Source organism: Gopherus flavomarginatus, chromosome 1, assembly GCF_025201925.1.
Source record: "Gopherus flavomarginatus isolate rGopFla2 chromosome 1, rGopFla2.mat.asm, whole genome shotgun sequence".
NCBI classification, from domain to species: Eukaryota; Metazoa; Chordata; order Testudines; family Testudinidae; genus Gopherus; species Gopherus flavomarginatus.
Genome location: NC_066617.1, coordinates 154545954 through 154563962, shown reverse-complemented (window position 1 = coordinate 154563962; position 18009 = coordinate 154545954). Strand labels below are relative to the sequence as shown.

General features: G+C 45.0%; 2 protein-coding genes across 11 annotated transcripts in view; one reads left to right on the top strand and one right to left on the bottom strand.

Moving 5' to 3' along the window:
• The window catches only part of KPNA1 (karyopherin subunit alpha 1), a 127702-nt gene that overhangs the window by 32370 nt on the left and 77323 nt on the right, over positions 1-18009 (bottom strand). For 9 of the 10 annotated variants that reach the window (XM_050921251.1, XM_050921262.1, XM_050921298.1 and 6 more), the window contains 4 exons: positions 14023-14122; positions 12405-12568; positions 9271-9349; positions 1330-1455 (listed from right to left, as the gene is read on the bottom strand). In XM_050921251.1, coding sequence (XP_050777208.1) covers positions 1330-1455; positions 9271-9349; positions 12405-12568; positions 14023-14122 — 469 coding nt within the window. The remainder of the gene's footprint in view (positions 1-1329; positions 1456-9270; positions 9350-12404; positions 12569-14022; positions 14123-18009) is intronic. The other variant, XM_050921281.1, reaches the window with a different exon arrangement.
• The window catches only part of FAM162A (family with sequence similarity 162 member A), a 115885-nt gene that overhangs the window by 70018 nt on the left and 27858 nt on the right, over positions 1-18009 (top strand). The window lies entirely within an intron of this gene.

Sequence of the window (18009 nt, the reverse complement as noted above, 5' to 3'; positions counted from 1 at the left end):
ATCACCAGCATAAACACAACTATGCTGACAGAAGAGTGCATCTGTTCACCATAGCTGATGTTGTTTGAGAAGGTGGTATTATTGTGCCAGCAGGACTTATCCTCTATTGGTATATGCTGCAATTACATTGGGGGGTGGGGATGGGAGTGTGTCTCTATACCAGCATAGCTATGGCTTTGGCACCGCAGCCTCTGTAGTGCAGACGTGGCTTTTAAATGAAATTTGTTCCTACACTGTAACACTGAAGACAGCATGGTAAAAGATAGTTACCTTTTCCGTAACTGGTGTTCTTCGAGATGTGTTGCTCACATCTATTCCACAATAGATATGCATGCTCGCTACATGCACCGATGTCAGAAGTTTTCCCCCTAGCAGTACCTGTAGGGAAGCGCCCCTAGCAACCCCTAGAGTGGCGCCTCCATGGTGCAGTATAAGGGGCACTGCATGCTCCCGCCGCCACCCTCAGTTCCTTCTTGCCAGACAACTCCAACAGAAGGAAGGAGGGCGGGATGTGGAATAGACATGAGCAACACATCTCAAAGAACACCAGTTACGGAAAAACTGAATGTCTCTCTCTCTTTTGGTCCAAGACTTGAACGACTTGCAAATTTTGCAGCAATTGCTGAGATGGGTTTCACCCAAAAACAGTGTAACCAGTCCGCGTGCGGATCACTCACTGACACTGGTCACCTACGAGTGTCGCATGACTTAAAACCCAGGGCACGGGGCATGTCAGGGAGGAGAAGTCCTCAGCTTGAGGATCAGTGCTTTTCAATATCTTGGTAAAAACTGTTTTTCATTTTAGTTGAGCTGGATAGGCTAAAACAAGGTACAATGGTCGTTGGAATGAATTTTGAGGGAATGTAGAGAAGAAGAAATTAAGCAAGTATTTGTCAGAGTGGATTTCCAGATTAGGTGGTGAAGTAAAGAAGCGTTGTGTGTTTAACCAAAATTTGGCGGTTGGGGGAGTATCTAACCACACTGGGTGTTGAGGGGATGAGATCACAGGGGATTGGTGGTTTTTGTGTTGTTTGTTTGCTGATCGGGCTCTCTCCCAGATTTTTTGTAGCAATGTTGTCTTCTTGCATTTAACAGCATTTTGCTTTCTTCTGGCATAACTTTTCCTCCCGTCTCAAGTGTATGAATTTGAAAAAAAACCTTTAAAATGTTTTAAGCTAACAAATTCCATAGCAGAGATGGCAGCATTGTTAAAGCCTTCCACAAATACAGGCTGATCATATATAAACTATAACTGCAATGCCATCTGATGGGCATTCCTCCTACACTGAAGGACAAAGATCACTAAAGGAACATAGCTGGGTACGTTACCTGGATCTGCGCTCTGTTTCCAGCTGTAATGTTGGATATTGTCCAACATGCCTCCTTTTTGATAGACTCCTTAGGGCTGCTCAGCAAGTGCAATAAACTCTGCAGAGCTGAGCAATTCAGAATTACCTGAAGAGAGAGAGAGAGAGAGAGAGAGAGACACACACACACACCTTAGACTGTGTCATAAACAGATAGTTAAGGGTTAATGCCTCTTTTAGCTGTAAAGGTTTAAGAAGCTCAGTAAACCTGGCTGACACCTTACCAGAGGACCAATAGGGGGACAAGATACTTTCAAATCTTGGTGGAGGGAAGTCTTTTGTTTGTGCTCTTTGTTGTTGCTGTTCGCTCTCGGGACTGAGAGGGACGGGACATCAATCCAGGCTCTCCAAATCTTTCTGAATCAGTCTCTCATGTTTCAAACTTTTAAGTAATTAGCCAGGCAAGGCGCGTTAGTCTTATGTTTGTTTTCTCAACTTGTAAATGTTTCTTTTTGCTGGAAGGATTTTACCTCTGTTTGCTGTAACTTTGAACCTAAGGCTAGGGGGGGCCCCACTGGTCTATAGGAATCTGATTAGCTTGTAAAACATTTTCCATTCTGATTTTACAGAGATAATTTTTACCTTTTCTTTCTTTAATGAAAAGCTTTCTTTTTAAGAACCTGATTGATTTTTCCTTGTTTTAAGACCCAAGGGGATTGGATCTGGACTACCAGGGATTGGTGGGGGAAAGGAGGGGGGATGGTTAAATTCTCCTTGTTTTAAGATCCAAGGGGTTTGGATCTGTGTTCACCAGGAAATTGGTGAAGTCCCTCAAGGCAACCCAGGGAGGGGACAAAGTGTGCCCCAGACACTGGAATTCTGGGTGGTGGCAGTGTTACCAGATCTAAGCTAGTAATTAAGCTTAGAAGTGTCCATGCAGGTCCCCACATTTGTACCCATAAGTTCAGAGTGGGGAAAGAAACCTTGACAGACTGTATCCGGAATACACAGCCATTTGACACAGGCAATCTCTAAAAGGAAAAGATCACCACCAACATTTATCTAGCACTTTTCACCAGATGTTCCCAGAATGTTTCACAAAATAGTAATTAATCCCCTTGTTAAGTAAATAAATGTTGTCCTCATTTTATGGACAGGCAAACTGATGCACAGAGAAATTAAGTGATTCAGTGCAGGGACCATGTGTTCAATATGTATTTATACAGCATCTAACACAATGTGAGGTCCTGGATCCAAATGTGACCCTAATGAACATGAAGGAGGTTTTGTTTTTTGTTTTTATTGGTTTTCTTTTTGCACTGAGACTCCTTAAACAGACAGGCTCTGCATTTCTTTGGCTCTCTAGTTCCCTGCCTCACTGTCACAGCCTGTGAGGCCTGGTCCACACTGTAACTGACTCCTGGATTCCAGTTGTGAACACCAAGATTCCCCCTGGAATGGATTTCTGTGACTGAGTTATATACGAAAGAAGCTGGTTGTTAAAAACAACAACATTAACATAACCCTCAGATAAGGGCTATAAACAACACACTGTAACAATTAGAAAGATCACACATCTGTCTGAAGCACTACTTCTGTTAAACTGAAACAGTGTTTCTGGTTGCTATTAACCGGTTTTCCTACCCGAACTCAGTGTTATGAAACTGAAGATATATCAAAATGATGTATTCTCATACATAATATGTCATCAGTGAACTAATTATTGGGTTAGGAAAAGACAGTTACTTTTTCCGTAACTGGCGTTCGAGATGCGTTGCTCATGTCTATTCCACAGTAGGTGTGCACCAGTGCCAGAAGTTTTTCCCCTAGCAGTACCGGGTAGGGGGGTATAAGGGGAGCTGCGCGCTCTTCCCACCCTCAGTTCCTTCTTGCCAGACAACTCCAACAGAGGGGAAGGAAGACGGGGTGTGAAACAGACATGAGCTACACACCTCGAAGAACACCAGTTACAGAAAAGGTAACTGTTTTTTCTTCTTTGAGTGATTGCTCATGTGCATTCCAAAGTAGGTGATTGCAAGCTATATCTGTTGGAGGTGGGTAGGAGTTCACAAGTTCCCAGGATGGTGTACCGCACTGCTGAACCCAGCATCATTCCTGGTTTGGGAGTCTATCACATACTGTGAGGTGAACGTGTAAACCAAAGACCACGTGGCAGCCTTACAAATGTCCTGTATAGGGACATGGGCCACGAAGGCAGCTAATGAGGCATGTGCCCGCATCAAGTATGTCCTCACAATGGGCAGCGGCGGGACACCCGCCAGCTCATATCAGAAGCAGATGCACAAAGTGATCCAGCTGGAAAGCTGCTGAGTGGAAGTCAGCTAGCCCCTTGTGCACTCAGCCAAGGTGACGAACAATTGTGAGGACTTTCTGAATGGCTTGGTTCGCTCGAGGTAGAAAGCCAGTGCCCGCCGCACATTGAGTGGGTTGAGACGGCACTCGTTACTAGTGGTGTGAGGCTTAGGGCAGAGGACTGGTAGAAAAATGTCCTGACTCATGTGGTAGGCAGAGACCACCTTCGGCAGGAATGCGGGATGTGGGCGGACCTGGACCTTGTCCTTATGAAAGCCCATATACGGCGGCTCGGAGGTCAGGGCCTTGAGCTCCGAGACCCGCCTGGCTGATGTGATAGCAACCAGGAAGGCCACATTTCACGAGAGGTGATACCAGGAACATGTGGCTAATGGTTCAAATGGGGGGTGCCCCATAAGATGAGGCAGCACCAGATTCAGGTCCCATTGCGGGACCAGGGGCTTAGAATATGGGTAAAGCCCGTCCAAACCCTTCAGGAACCGGCTGGTCATAGTATGGGAGAACACAGTGTGTCCTTGCACTGGGGGATGGAAGGCCAATATGGCCGCCAGGTGCACCGACTGACGAGGGTGCCAGGCCCTGGGCCCTCAGGTGGAGGAGGTAACCAAGGATAAGCTGAATCGGGGTGGCCGGTGGAGACACATCTTGGTCTGTTGCCCACCTAGAAAACTGAGACCACTTCGCCATGTAGGAGCGGCAAGTGGAGGGCCGTCTACTTTCGAGGAGGACGCACTGAACCTGTGCTGAGCATGCCCTTTCCTTGCCACACAGCCACTGAGCAGCTATGCCGTAAGGTGAAGAGCTGCCAGGTTGAGGTGGAGGAGGCTGCCCTGGTTTTGAGAGAGCAGGTCTGGGGGGAGCAGCAACAGCCACGGCGGAGCCACCGGCAGGCCCGAGAGGGTCCCGTACCAGTACTGCCTAGGCCATGCTGGGGCAATGAGGAGGACCCTGGCTTTGTCAGTCTTTATTTTCACCAGGACCCTGCTGATCAGTGGGAATGGGGGAAAGGTGTAGAGAAGCTGGCCTGATCAGGCCAGGATAAAGGCATCAGAGATAGCGTCCCTTCCTAGGCCCCCCCGGAGCAGAACCGAGGGCACTGTCTGTTCTGCCGAGTCACGAACAGGTCCAGCTGGGGAGTTCCCCACCTTTGGAAGAGCTGGTGGGTCACTTCTGGGTGTAGAGATCACTCGTGCTGAGAGCAGAAGTTCCGGCTCAAGTGATCCACCCTCACGTTTTGGGCGCCCGGCAGGTGAAAGGCTTTTTAGGTGGATGTCGTGGGCTACACAGAAGTCCCACAGACTGAGGGCTTCGTGGCAGAGGGCAGAGGATTAGGCCCCACCTTGCCTGTTGATATAGAACATCGAGGCTGTGTTGTCCGTGAGAACCCTAACTACCCTGCCATTCAGGTGTGAGCGGAAGGCCATACACGCAGCCACATCACCCTGAGTTCCTTGACATTTATGTGAAGGGTCAGGTCGTGCGGTGACAACAGGCATTGGATCTGAAAATTCCCCACATGGGCTCCCCAGCCCAGGTCAAATGCATCGGACACCAGCTCCAATGACAGGGCCCTGTCCCTGAACGGGACCCCTTGGAACATGTTGCTTGGTGCAGACCATGACCACAGGGAGATGATCACCGAGTTCGGCACAGTGAGGACCAACTAGCTTCTGTATATAGTATGCATGGAACAACCACAGGTGAAGAGATTTTCAAAAGTTGAAAAGTCACTCTCTCAATACAACCTGCAATGGAAACAACTGAAGTGCATTACAATCAATGGAGGTAGAAACGTGGGGTTCTAAAAAGGGTTTGGTTGGACAAATCTACAAAACTTGCGAAAGTGTGGGCTGTCCCAAGCCTATGATTTTTCACTGCATTCTTCATCAGCAAGCATTGCGCAGGAAATACTTGAATTTGTCATGTGTTATGGAACCCATAGTTTCAACCGTGAATTTCATTCACTTGCATGGACTTAACCATTGTCAGTTCCAAGCATTTCTGGTGGAAACAATCAGAATATCATGGTTTACCCTACCACACTTCAGTTCGATGGCTTAGCGGCGGAAAGATTTTGACGTGATTTTTTTTAGCTTTAAACTGAAATAGAAATGTTCTTAAATAAAAAAACCCGACCTTTATCTTTACTCACAAACAGTGAATGGCTTTGGAAATTAGCTTTTTACGTAGACTTGACCAAGAACATGAATGACTTCAACATTAGACTACAAGGGGAAAACGAGCTTATCTGTGATATGTACACCCAGGTGAAATCATTTAGGCAAAAACTAGTTCTTTTCGAGTCCCAACTGATGAGAGACTGCTTTGCTCATTTTACATGTTGTGAAAAGTTCCACCAAGAAACTGAATCACAATTCCCAACTAGGTTTGCACAAGAAATCATTTCTGATCTGAAACTACAGTTTCAGGAGAGTTTCTCTGACCTTGATGTGAATGCAGGAGAAATATGGATCTTCCAAAACTTATTTCATTGAGATCTTGAAAAACTGTCACCTGAACTTCAAATTGAAGTGATTGATCTGCAATCCAATGACTTGCTGAAGGACAAATATAAGGAAGGAAATCTGGTAGAGTTCTATAAATGCCTGCCAAGTGATCAATATGCTCATGTAAAAAACCTCTGTCCGTGGATTAATGTCAGTGTTTGCCACTGCTTATGTGTGTTAAACATTTTCAATGATGTAATATGTGAAATCCAACTACAGATCGACCTTGTCTGATGAACATTTACAATCAATTTTGATGACAGGGAACACTAATTTTGAACCACAGCTAAATACAATCTTGTCAGAAAAATATCAGTACCATACTTCTCACTAATCCTAAAATAATATTTCTTTTTTTTTTTTAACGATTTTGCATATATTTAATTTTTCCAGTCACTTCGGCCCGCGAAGCCCCTTCAGAAATCTAATATGGCCTTCACCTCAAAGTTTGGAGACCGCTGCCTTAGACTCTTCTCTATTGCGCTCCTGGAGGGAGTCCTCGAACTTGGGGAGAAATCCCCAGAGATTAAATTCACAGCTACCCAGGAGAGCCTGATGGTTTGCTATTCTTAGCTGGAAGCTTGACGACGAATAAACATTTCTCCCAAAAGCATCCAGCCTCCGAGAGTCTTTGTTCTTAGGGGTCAGGACTGGCTGCCACTGCTGCTCCCTGTGGTTGTCCGACTCAAGGAGTTGGGCGCTGGGTGGGTATATAAATTTTCGTGCCCCCTAGTGAGTACACAGTACTTGCGCTCCGCCTTCTTAGAGATGGGAACCAACGAGGCTGGTGTTTGCCACTGGGCATTTGAAATTCTTGCCACCCCTTCACGGAGCAGTAAGGCCACCCTGATCGGTGCCAAGGAGGACAGCATATTGAACAGGGAATCTGAGGGCTCCTCCATCACATCTGCCTGGTGGTGGAGGCTCCTGCCACCCTTTTTAAGAGCTTTTGGTGGGCCCAGTAGTCCTCCTGTGTGAACAGGGGAGGGTAGGGCTGCAATCAGCTCCTTCGGACAGGGCGAGGAGGCTGGTGCAGTGCTTTGGGTGTCAGCCGGCACTGGAAGATCCACCACCTGGTCGGACTTTGGGCACGGCACCGAAGATATGGGTCCCACCAACTCCTTGCTTGGCGGTCTACGGATGGAGGCCAGTGGTGCTTCCGACACCTCAGCCACCAAGTGAGTCCCCACGGGGGGCTGTGCTGGGGGCCACGGTGCCCGCTGGTACCACTGGGCCGGACACGACGCTCAGTGCCACTGCACTTGCTGAGGCACCTGTGGGGCTGGCTGATCAGGCTGGCTAGCCTGGCCTGTAAACAGGCGACTGTGAGTGGAAGCCAGGATGGTGTATGACCCGCTGCTGCCTTTGGACCGGGATTGGCGGCAGTGCCAGGATGTACATCAACCATGGGACCGCAACCTCAAGACGGAAGAACAGCACCGATGGTAAACTGTCTCGCAAGGTGCCAGCGATTGACACCCGAAACTACAGTGCCTTGGCGGAGACTTGGAGCAAGAGCCTGAGCAGGAAGGGCGTCGACGGCCATGCCGCGACCGACTGCAGTACCTCCTTCAAGACGAGGACCATTGGCAATGCCCGCCACGGTCCTATCAGTATTCGCTCCACGAAGATGAGCAATGCAAGGAGTCCCGATCGGATGACATCCATCCAGATAGCCTGGCCAGCGTCGAGGGCGATCCATATGGACTGAGCCCTGAACAGTCACTGGACGGTGAGTGGTGTTGGGAACATTCCCTCAACTGAGACCAGTATCAGGCCAGCAGCGACTGCAGCAATCCCAGCGGCGGCGTGCCTCTGGAGCGTGGGGCCGACATCGGCGGAGCTCCAGGCTCCGGCATGGACATAACGTCCATAGGCGCCTGGAGGGCTTCAGGCATAGATGGCTTCTGGACATCCGGAGAGGCCTGTTCCTAAGGGACTGGGCTATCCCGCTCAACATGAGTCAGAGGACTACCTGACATGGGCCTAGCCTCTGTCCCAGACGTCCCTCGGTGCCATTGCGAAGAGGGAGTCTTTCCGGTCCTCTTGGCATGCCCCATGGAAGGGGAGTGGTGCCAACTAGTTGGAAGGTACCAGAGGGTCTCCGCATTCCGACACCGCCGTGCTGGGTACCAGTTCAGAGTGGCGTGCTGGGGTCGGGGCCAGCGCTGACTCCATCAGGATGGCCCAGAGTCTAATGTCCCTTTCTTTTTTAGTCCAGGGCTTGAATGACTTGATGTTTCACTTTTTGCTGATATGGGTTTCTCCCAAGCAGCGTAGACAGTCTGTGTGCGGGTCACTCCTTGGCATAAAACGCCTGCAAGAGCTGCATGACTTAAATCCCGGGGCATGGAGCATGCCCCAGCCCAGGCTCACTAACTAACTAAACTTAACTGAAAAGCTAACTGGCTACAGGTACTACTGAACTAACAACAGTTCTTCTGGGGACAAGCTGCAGCAAAGCTGGAGCTGAGTAGTTCCGATGCACCTTCACTGGTGGCAAGAAGGAACTGAGGGTTGGGGGAGCACGCAGCTCCCCTTATACTGCACCAGGCATGCGCCACTCCAGGAGTTGCAAGTGGAGCTCCCCCCTAAGGGCACTGCCAGGCGAAAAACTTCCGGCACCAGTGCACGTGGCGAGCACGCACACCTACTGCGGAATACACATGAGCAATCACTCGAAGAAGAACCTGGGTTTCAGCTTTGGCACAGACCACAAAGAAAAAGGAATTTAGTGCTTTCAACCTAGAATTTGGAGGACATTAGGCCACATCATAGAATCACCACAAAATTCAGCATAACAGGTAGCTTTTGCTTGGGACAGAACTAAAACTTCTAAAGGAATACTTAGAAGGTGCTGCAGGTCAAGACTGACCAGCATCTGCATACCTGTATGGGAACCCAGGATTGGAACAGCATGGTCAGGACTGAATGCAGTGAGGGAGGTTTGCATGAAAGCTTGAAAAAACACATGTTCTGCTGCAATCAGTTCCCTGTTTGAGCTCCAAAAATGACAGTTTTTAATAAAAGGAAAACGTTGAGGCTTGTGACTACATAAATTACCCCTGCTAACTAAGAGAAAGGAAGAAGGTATTACAAGACAGTAATAGCAGAAGCTATACCTGGGTCTGGATATCATCCCCTGTCACAATGTTCCCGACTGCTCGTAAGGCAGGAGATACCACTTTGTAGTCACCGTGCCTACAAGTCAAAGCAAAGACTTAGATTAAGCAGCACAAAAGTATCTGCACCTCCACCCTTTAGTCAGGGCCCACTGACACCTTGCTAGACCTAGGAGAACTCTCCTGCCAAGTTTGACTGAAATTAGCGAATTTGTGTTTTAGAGTTAGAAGCAAGCTAAAATACATTTTGATTTGCAACTAGTAGCTTTTACATGTCTGACACTTAACTAGAGCACAGGCTTTAAACAAAACACAACCACCAACACACTGGCCATGATTTTTAAAAGTAAGTGCCTCAACTTCGACTCTTAATTCTAAACTCTAAAGGCACCTGAAAAAATAGCCTGGTTTTCAAAGAACACCAAGCACTCAGGCTTCTCTCATTGACTTGGGATCCTACCTCAGCTCTTGGCCATTGCTGTCTAATCCACTGCAATGTAGGAATATGGTGATGAAACACAGCTCTCAGAGGTTATAATCTAATACATATAAATTTGGTGAAGAATAATTCGCTGTGGTAGGAGTACCAGTATTTTCCTTGACAACTTTATCAAAACTAAAAGGAAATTTCCAGATAAACTGATAAAGACTATTAAATCAAATTTGTAAATGTATCTCAAAAACTTAGGGTGAAAATCTTTAAAGGTACCCTATTAGCTTGTGAAATGATTTTCAGAAGTGCTGAACATCCACAGTTGTAATGGATAGGAGCTGCTCAGAACCTCTGAAAATCAGCCGTCTGAAATCTAGTTAATTTTAAAAGTGTAATTAAAGTACTCATATAAGTCAATAGTGTCACACTGTTACAAAAAAGGTAAACATCATTCTTGGATGTATTAGCAGTAGTGTTGTAAGCTGTAGGAAATTTGTTTCTGTATGAAATCTGTTGCTTCACGAAATACTCACAGCATGGAAAACAACTTACTAGCTATAAAAGGGAAACAATGAAACTGACTGCACACAAAACGCTGCCAAATGCACAAAATATACTAATTACAAACAAACAACAAAATCTAAATCTCTAAGGGCAACTTTAGTACACATTTTTGGTCACTAGTTCCTTAGAATTTTTTTTAAATTGTTAAGAGGGGGTTTTACTAGTCACTGAGCGTAAATTAGAATTTCTTTTTCATACAAAACTGTATTTCCCTCTTCCCCTCAACACAAGACAAATTATTCAGAACAGACAAAAATAAATGATTCATGACTATATCTTTGATTGGACCACATTCTGGCAAGCAAAATGTCCTCCTGTTAACAGAATTTCTGTTGGAGTGGCAGGGACCTTAGGAAATTATCTGCATCTAAATCACCTGAAATTGTTAATTCTGATAAAGTTTGATTAATTCTCAAGTTTCTGTATCTCTTTTCTCATTCTTTAGTGATTCCAACATTAGAGGATGGTGATATGGCCCTTAATAGGATGGAGAAAATTCTAGGAAATATTTTATAATTCCTAAGAGATTAATTGTATAAGATTCTCTAATATGCAAAATCAATATCCTTTCTATGAAAGAATGAAACAACTGTAATATTACACTTCCACAGGCTGAGCTGCCTGCTGTTATTCCTGGTCATTTTGTGTGTCTGCTCAATAGAAAAGAGTCAGGAAAATAATTTAGAGTATTTAAATAAGGGTTTTACTGACTACCACATATACTTATTTATGAAGAAGTCAATCGAAAATGTATCATGCATATTTGAGAAACGTTTAGGAATAGAAGAGAGCTGTAGCAAAAACATTTTTAAAGCAGTTTATAATTAATTATTCTATACCTTAAATTGAATGCATCTATTGCTTCCATAGGAGGTGATTTTGCTTTGTTTCTTTTCCTGACCCGCATGTTCCTTTTCAAAGACACACTATTGGCTCAGTTCAATTTTGGTATGTACCATGACTGGAAATCAGGTTACCTTATCAACTCTTAGATCCATTCTTAAGGAACAAGTTATACCTATTTTTCCAGAAGTTTCACAGACTATTTTTTATTTTTACGATTGATCAATGGTACCATTTTAGTGAAGATCAAACTGAGAAAAAGTAGAAATGGTACTGTTTCCTCTAATGATAAGACGGACATTAAAAATAAAACAGTAAGTAGCATCTTTTTCAGTGATTTTCTCTCATACTGCATTTTTAATAAGTGATTATTAGGTTCTGTTTATTACCAGGTTATCCTCTAGCCATTTTAGTCAGACAGTTGTACATTTTAGCAAAAGAGATGTCTATTTTCTTATATCTTTACTGCTCCTTCTTTAATACAAAGCCCTACAAATTGTGTAATGTAGTCATATCTTGAGGTTAGAGAATAGACTAAGATGTGTATGAACTGAATTTGTTTAAGTCTCATTTTTGTAACTTCTATATAAAATAAACTGTTGTACCAAATTTCAGTTTTAACAGGACCTTAAAAAGCTATTTTTCAAAATCAAGTTCTTTCTTTTTTAAATATATTGTTCATACTCTAGAAACTGTTTATACTCAGTATGAAAGACTAAACGTTTTTCTGAAAATTTCAGCATAAATTTTTAAACTTGGATGCCTAATATCAGGCTCCTAAGTCCATATACAAGTAACAAAATAAAATGCCAAAATGTATACAAGTGCTGATCACCCACAATTCCCATTAAAGTCAAAGGGAGCTGCAGGGAGTCTGCATTTCAGAAAAAATCAGTCCACTTTTACTCAGGGGTCTGAACATGATTTAGAAGTCTAATTTTGGGCACCAAGGATTGAAAATGTTGATTAAATTTTTAACCCCTTCGTTCTGAAGTTGATTTCAAAACCCAGTCCCCTCAATTCTCCTATGCCCCAATTTATTGCACAAGAAAAGTAGCAATAAAGTCTGAGAATTGCTCTTGGTCTGTAACCCTCAAGTTCACCCACTTGCTATTGATAGCTCTTCTGCAGCAGCCTTTGAGAAGAGCAGGGACTGTACAAGCCAGGAAACTGACTGTTTAACCCTACTGTTGCAAGAATTCTACCTAACCTTACTATTGTAGAAAGCTGAGCTGTGAGGAAGGTGTAAAAAGGTAACAGTGAGTAATACATTTGTTTAAAGTGAAGTTCTTACATTAGCAGCTCGACCAGTCTTCTGCACACTCCTGCATCAATCACAGCTTGGATTTTATCATTAGGTCCATCAGACAAATATGACAGCGCCCAGCAGGCATCAGCTAGCACATCTGTGTCATTGACAAAGAGCAGCCAGGACAGTACACTCAGACAGGGTGCAACCTACATTAAGTAGAAAACGCAGATGTATGAACAGTGGAATTCAAAGGACCAAGACAGCTGGTAGAAGTATTCTAAAAGCAAGTATTGCTTTTGACTACTGAGCAGTAGAATATGGAGGTAATCTTTCTAGAAAACTTGGAGAACCTAAATACTTCCATGCAGTGTCCAATCTACATGGGGAAGCAGGAGTGAATTCTGTTTCAACCTCAGATGTGCAGACATGATCAGACACGTAGCAGCATATGTCACCGCAGGAGAAATTGGGAACATCAGTGTGACATTCAGAATCAGTTATATGCTTTCCAGCCCCTGCATAAGTTGCAGCTATTATCACTAGTGCCCCATAATGTTTTGTCAGGTCCTGGACTATCCAGCAGCAAAGTCACCAGCTTAGTATAAAACTGTCTCACCCACTTTCAGACCTATGCTATAAGTAAAATGGCATGAGCTCAAAGCAGTTTGGCATTAGGGAGAGGTCATAAATACATCCATGCAGAACCCCACAACTTCCTGTTAGACTAAGCAACTCAGCAACCATCCTCCCTGTATCACTTGTGGCAGTGCCCTACGAAGCCCTGCCAATACTGATTGCTCCTCCTGGTTCAAACTAGATGCATGCTGTGTACATACCATGTATTCCTACGAGTGCATAGTAAATGCCAGACTTTGCTCAGTGTAAATAGGTATGGCACAGTATTGAAGACATAATGGGTAGGATTTCAGACAGTTTGTTCAATACTTCCCATTCCACCAACACCAACACCTCCCGAAGTGTGTCAAACACTCATATAATTGGTGCTCTGATCTCCAGAAGATTGCAAGTCTTCATTCCACATACTAGGTTAGCAGGACTAGTTTTCAAACTGATTTTTTCATAAAATATCTTTCTCTGAAAAATACTAACCATTCAAAACCCCCACTTTTATCAGTTGTCTAAGAGGTGGACCTGGAGGTACCATTTTAGTTCCTTGTAGAGAGCTGTCCACATCACAAAAAAACACCATCTCGGTGCTAATTCACACACACACACACACACACACACACACACACACACACACACACACACACAGTCTCAGCAAGAGAGGGCAAAGAGTAACTGAGTCATGAAAAATAACTCCCTCTCTTTTCTAGAAGTGGTGTCCATGTTAGAGGTGAGACATGTTGGCAAGGGCAGTACACGAGAGAAACTTGCACTGCAGCTGACTATATACTGGAACTGATTCTATGAATCAAGAACTTTACTTCCTAAGCTGTCAATCTAAGCACATTTCAACAGCACTAAGCACACTCAAAAAAAGCCTGATTTGTAAGAAGTCTGTTCAAACAGAAATTTTGAAAGTCCCAAATGTTTCTGCTGCTTCGTACTAAACAAAACAATGCCTTCCTTTCTTCCTTATTTATGGACACCATCTCACTACCTCTCAAATCCTTGATTTCTTTAATACATTTCTTACCTTGGCAAACTCTGGAGGAGGATTCTTCCCTCTGCAGAGGTTCGATAGAGCCCACACAGCATTTCGGGTCATGGTGAGACGGTTCTGTTTTGAAAGTAATCTGAACATTAAAAACAAAACAGTCAAGGTCTTGACTTCTAAACTCAGTCCAAGAGCAAAGCACATTGTAGTGCTGTTATTTCAGATGCATGAAGCATTTAAAGTGGCCCAAAGTCCAGCTTAGAAAGTTTACATTAAACATGTGTCACTGGTGAAATAAGAATCAGGGACACATGCTCCCGCCTGCAGAGCCACTCCCTGTGGATTTTGCTGTGGCATTTTCCCAGGCATTTTTGATGTGTCAAAGATGATGTTTGACCAAAAAAACTGCTATTTCGTTAAAAGAGCAGGATCTCCATGAAAGTTTTCAATTGATTTAAGAGCTCTGCTCCTCAACCGACAATGTTTTTATAGAGAACAAGATCTTTGAGAAAAGCAACAGCAATTGGGTCAAAGATCTTGTTCTTCATGAAACAGTTCTGCTGGCTCAATAGCTCTACCACTCCTAAAATAATCTAAACAATTACATAGCAATCCTGGTCTTTGTGAAAGTAACAACTACTATGCTTTTTAACTGGCTGAATAGTTTCATCAGATCTTTGACAGAGCTTGAGCCAGCTAAAAAAGTTCACAAAGAACATGAACTGCAACTAAACCACTACTTTGATAAACAGGATCTTCATGAAAGTGGAATCTGTTTTCATTAAAGAAGCAATTGTTGTGTCAAAGCTTCATTTTTAATCTATCAGCACTATTCATTGTAACTAAATCCTCATGTGTAATGGTTAGCTGGGGGAGGAGAACTATGTGTTTCCTTTTCAAAGAGGAAAACATATGTGGCTTGACCTAGGCTTTCCCAAATACAAAAGAATAGTAACTGTGGTTCTTCGAGACGTGTGGTCATTCCACTCTTAGGCCTGGTCTACACTACACGTTTAAACCGAATTTAGCAGTGTTAAACCGATTTAACCCTGCACCCGTCCACACAACGAGGGCCTTTATATCGATATAAAGGGCTCTTTAAACCGGTTTCTGTACTTCTTCCCGATGAGAGGAGTTGCGCTGAATCGGTACTGCCATGTCGGATTAGGGTTAGTGTGGCCTCCGGGCGGTATCCCACAGTGCACCATTGTGACCGCTTTGGAAAGCGATCTGAACTTGGATGCACTGGCCAGGTAGACAGGAAAAGCCCTGCAAACTTTTGAATTTCATTTTCTGTTTGCCCAGTGTGGAGCTCTGATCAGCACGGGTGGCCATGCAGTCCCAAATCCAAAAAGAGCTCCAGCATGGACCGTACAGGAGATATTGGATCTGATCGCTGTATGGAGAGACAAATCTGTTCTATCACAGCTCCGTTACAGAAGACGAAATGCCAAAGCATTTGAAAAAATCTCCAGGCTATGATAGACAGAGGCCACAGCACAGTGCTGTGTGATAAGTGTAACGGAAAGCCAAAGAATCAAATGGACGCTCATGGAGGGAGGGAGGGGGTACTGAGAACTCCAGCTATCCCACAGTCCCGGCAGTCTCCAAAAAGCATTTGCATTCTTGGCTGAGCTCCCAATGCCTGTAGGGTCAAACACATTGTCCGGGGTGGTTCAGGGTCTCTCTCAATTTACCCACCCTCTCCCCCCCACCCCCCGCCCCGTGAAAGAAAAGGGAAAAAAATTGTTTCTTGACTTTTTTCAATGTCACCGTATGTCTAATGCATGCTGCTGGTAGACATGGTGCTGCAGCACTGAACAGCAGCATCCTCTCCCCTGCCCTCCCAGGTGGCAGATGGTACACTACAAAATGACTGATAGCCATTGTCGTCATCATCACGCGAGTGCTCCTGGCTGGCCTTGCTGAGGTCAGCCGGGGGCACCTGGGTAAAATTAGGAATGATTCCCGGTCATTCCCAGCAGATGGTATAGAACGGCTGGTAACCATCCTCATCATAGCAACTGGGGGCTGAGCTCCATCAGCCCCTCCCCTTTCATGTCTAAAGAAAAGATTCTGAACTGCCTGGACTATCATAGCAGCAGAAGGCTGGGCTCCTCTTCCCCACCACCGTTTAATGTCGTGCCTGGACTATCATAGCAGCTGGAGACTGCCTCCCCCTCATTTTATCTCACTAAAAACTCAGTGTTTCTTATTCCTGGATTCTTTATTACTTCATCACACAAATGGGGGGACACTGCCACGGTAGCCCAGGAGGGTTGGGGGAGGAGGGAAGCAACGGGGGGGGGTTGTTGCAGTGGCACTCCCTAGAATGGCATGCAGCTCATCATTTCTGCGGGATCTGACACGGAGCAGCTGTGCTCTCTGGTACACAGAGTGCTGTGCTCTCTAGTACACTTGCCCCATAGTCTAGGCAGGACTGACTCTATTTTTAGATAAAACATAAAGGAAGGAATGACCCGGGGAGTCACTCTCATTTTTGTCTTTGCGCCCCCAGCCAACCTCAGCGAAAGCCAGCCAGGAGCACCCATGACAGCAGCAGACAGTACAGAACGAGCGATAACCGTCATCTCATCGCCAATTTACAATGGCATGGCAGACGGTACAATTGGGATGGTAACCGTCTCTGCTACCTTGCAAAGGCAAATGAATGCTGCTGTGTAGCACTGCAGTACCACCTCTGTCAGCAGCATCCAGTACACATACGGTGACAGTGACAAATGGCAAAACGGGCTTCATGACTGCCATGCTATGGCGTCTGCCAGGGCAATCCAGGGAAAAAGGGTGCAAAATGATTGTCTGCCATTGCTTTCACGGAGGAAGGAATGAGTGACGACACTTAACCAGTATCACCTGCGACACTGTTTTTGCACCATCATGCATGGGGATCTTAACCCAGAATTCCAATGGGCGGAGGAGACTGCGGGAACTATGGGATAGCTACCCACAGTGCAACACTCCAGAAATCGACGCTAGCCTCGGTACATGGACGCACACCACCGAATTATTGTGTGTGCACTCGACTTTACACAATCTGTTTTACAAAACCGGTTTATGTAAAATCAGAATAATCCTGTAGTGTAGGCACACCCTCTGTGTGTGTATATGCCCCATGCAAGGAAGAGCTGATTCTTTAAAACAGCAGTGTCTACTTGGGTCATGGATGTGGCCTGAGTACTCTTGTTCCCCACAGCAGAGGGCAATTTAGGGCTGGGTGGTTGGAATCTGCACTCCGTTCCTTCACCTATAAGAATCCTATAGATTAGAAGCAGGACTCCTATTAGCAGGCCTGAAAGGCAGATTGTGGAATCTGTGTGGACAACATATTGATTCATAGATTTCAAGGCCAGAAGAGACCACTGTGATCATCTAGTCTGACCTCCCATAGAACACAGGCCATAGAACTGACCCAAAATAATTCCTAGAGCAGATCTTTTAGAAAAACATCCAAACTTGATTTTAAAATTGTCAGTGATGGAAAATCCATCACGATCCTTGGTAAACTGTTCTAATGGTATCAGAGATATCAAGTTAGTTTGAAAAGATCTATCTCCCATAAATCCATGTTGATTTGCATTACATCACCTGCCATTAACTCCTTATTAATCAAGTTCCTTATCAGCCACATGCGTCTGACGAAGTGGGTATTCACCAACGAAAGCTTATGTTCCAATACTTCTGTTTGTCTATAAAGGTACCACAGGACTCTGTCGTTTTTTACATATCCAGACCAACACGGCTACCCCTCTGAACTAATCCCAGAGATGCACAGCTTCCTGGCCGAGGAGAGAGCAATCTGGCACCCCTTGCCTGTTGATGCAGTGCACTGCTGTGGAGTTGTCCATAAACTCTCAAATAATTACATCCTGGAGGAGGAGAAGGAAAGTTCTGCGTGCTAGTCAGATAGCCTTGAGTTCCTGAACGTTTGTGTGTAGGATAGCCTCCTGGGGAGACCACTTCTCTTGAATCTTCAGGTGGTTGAAATGTGCTCCCTATCCCTAGGTG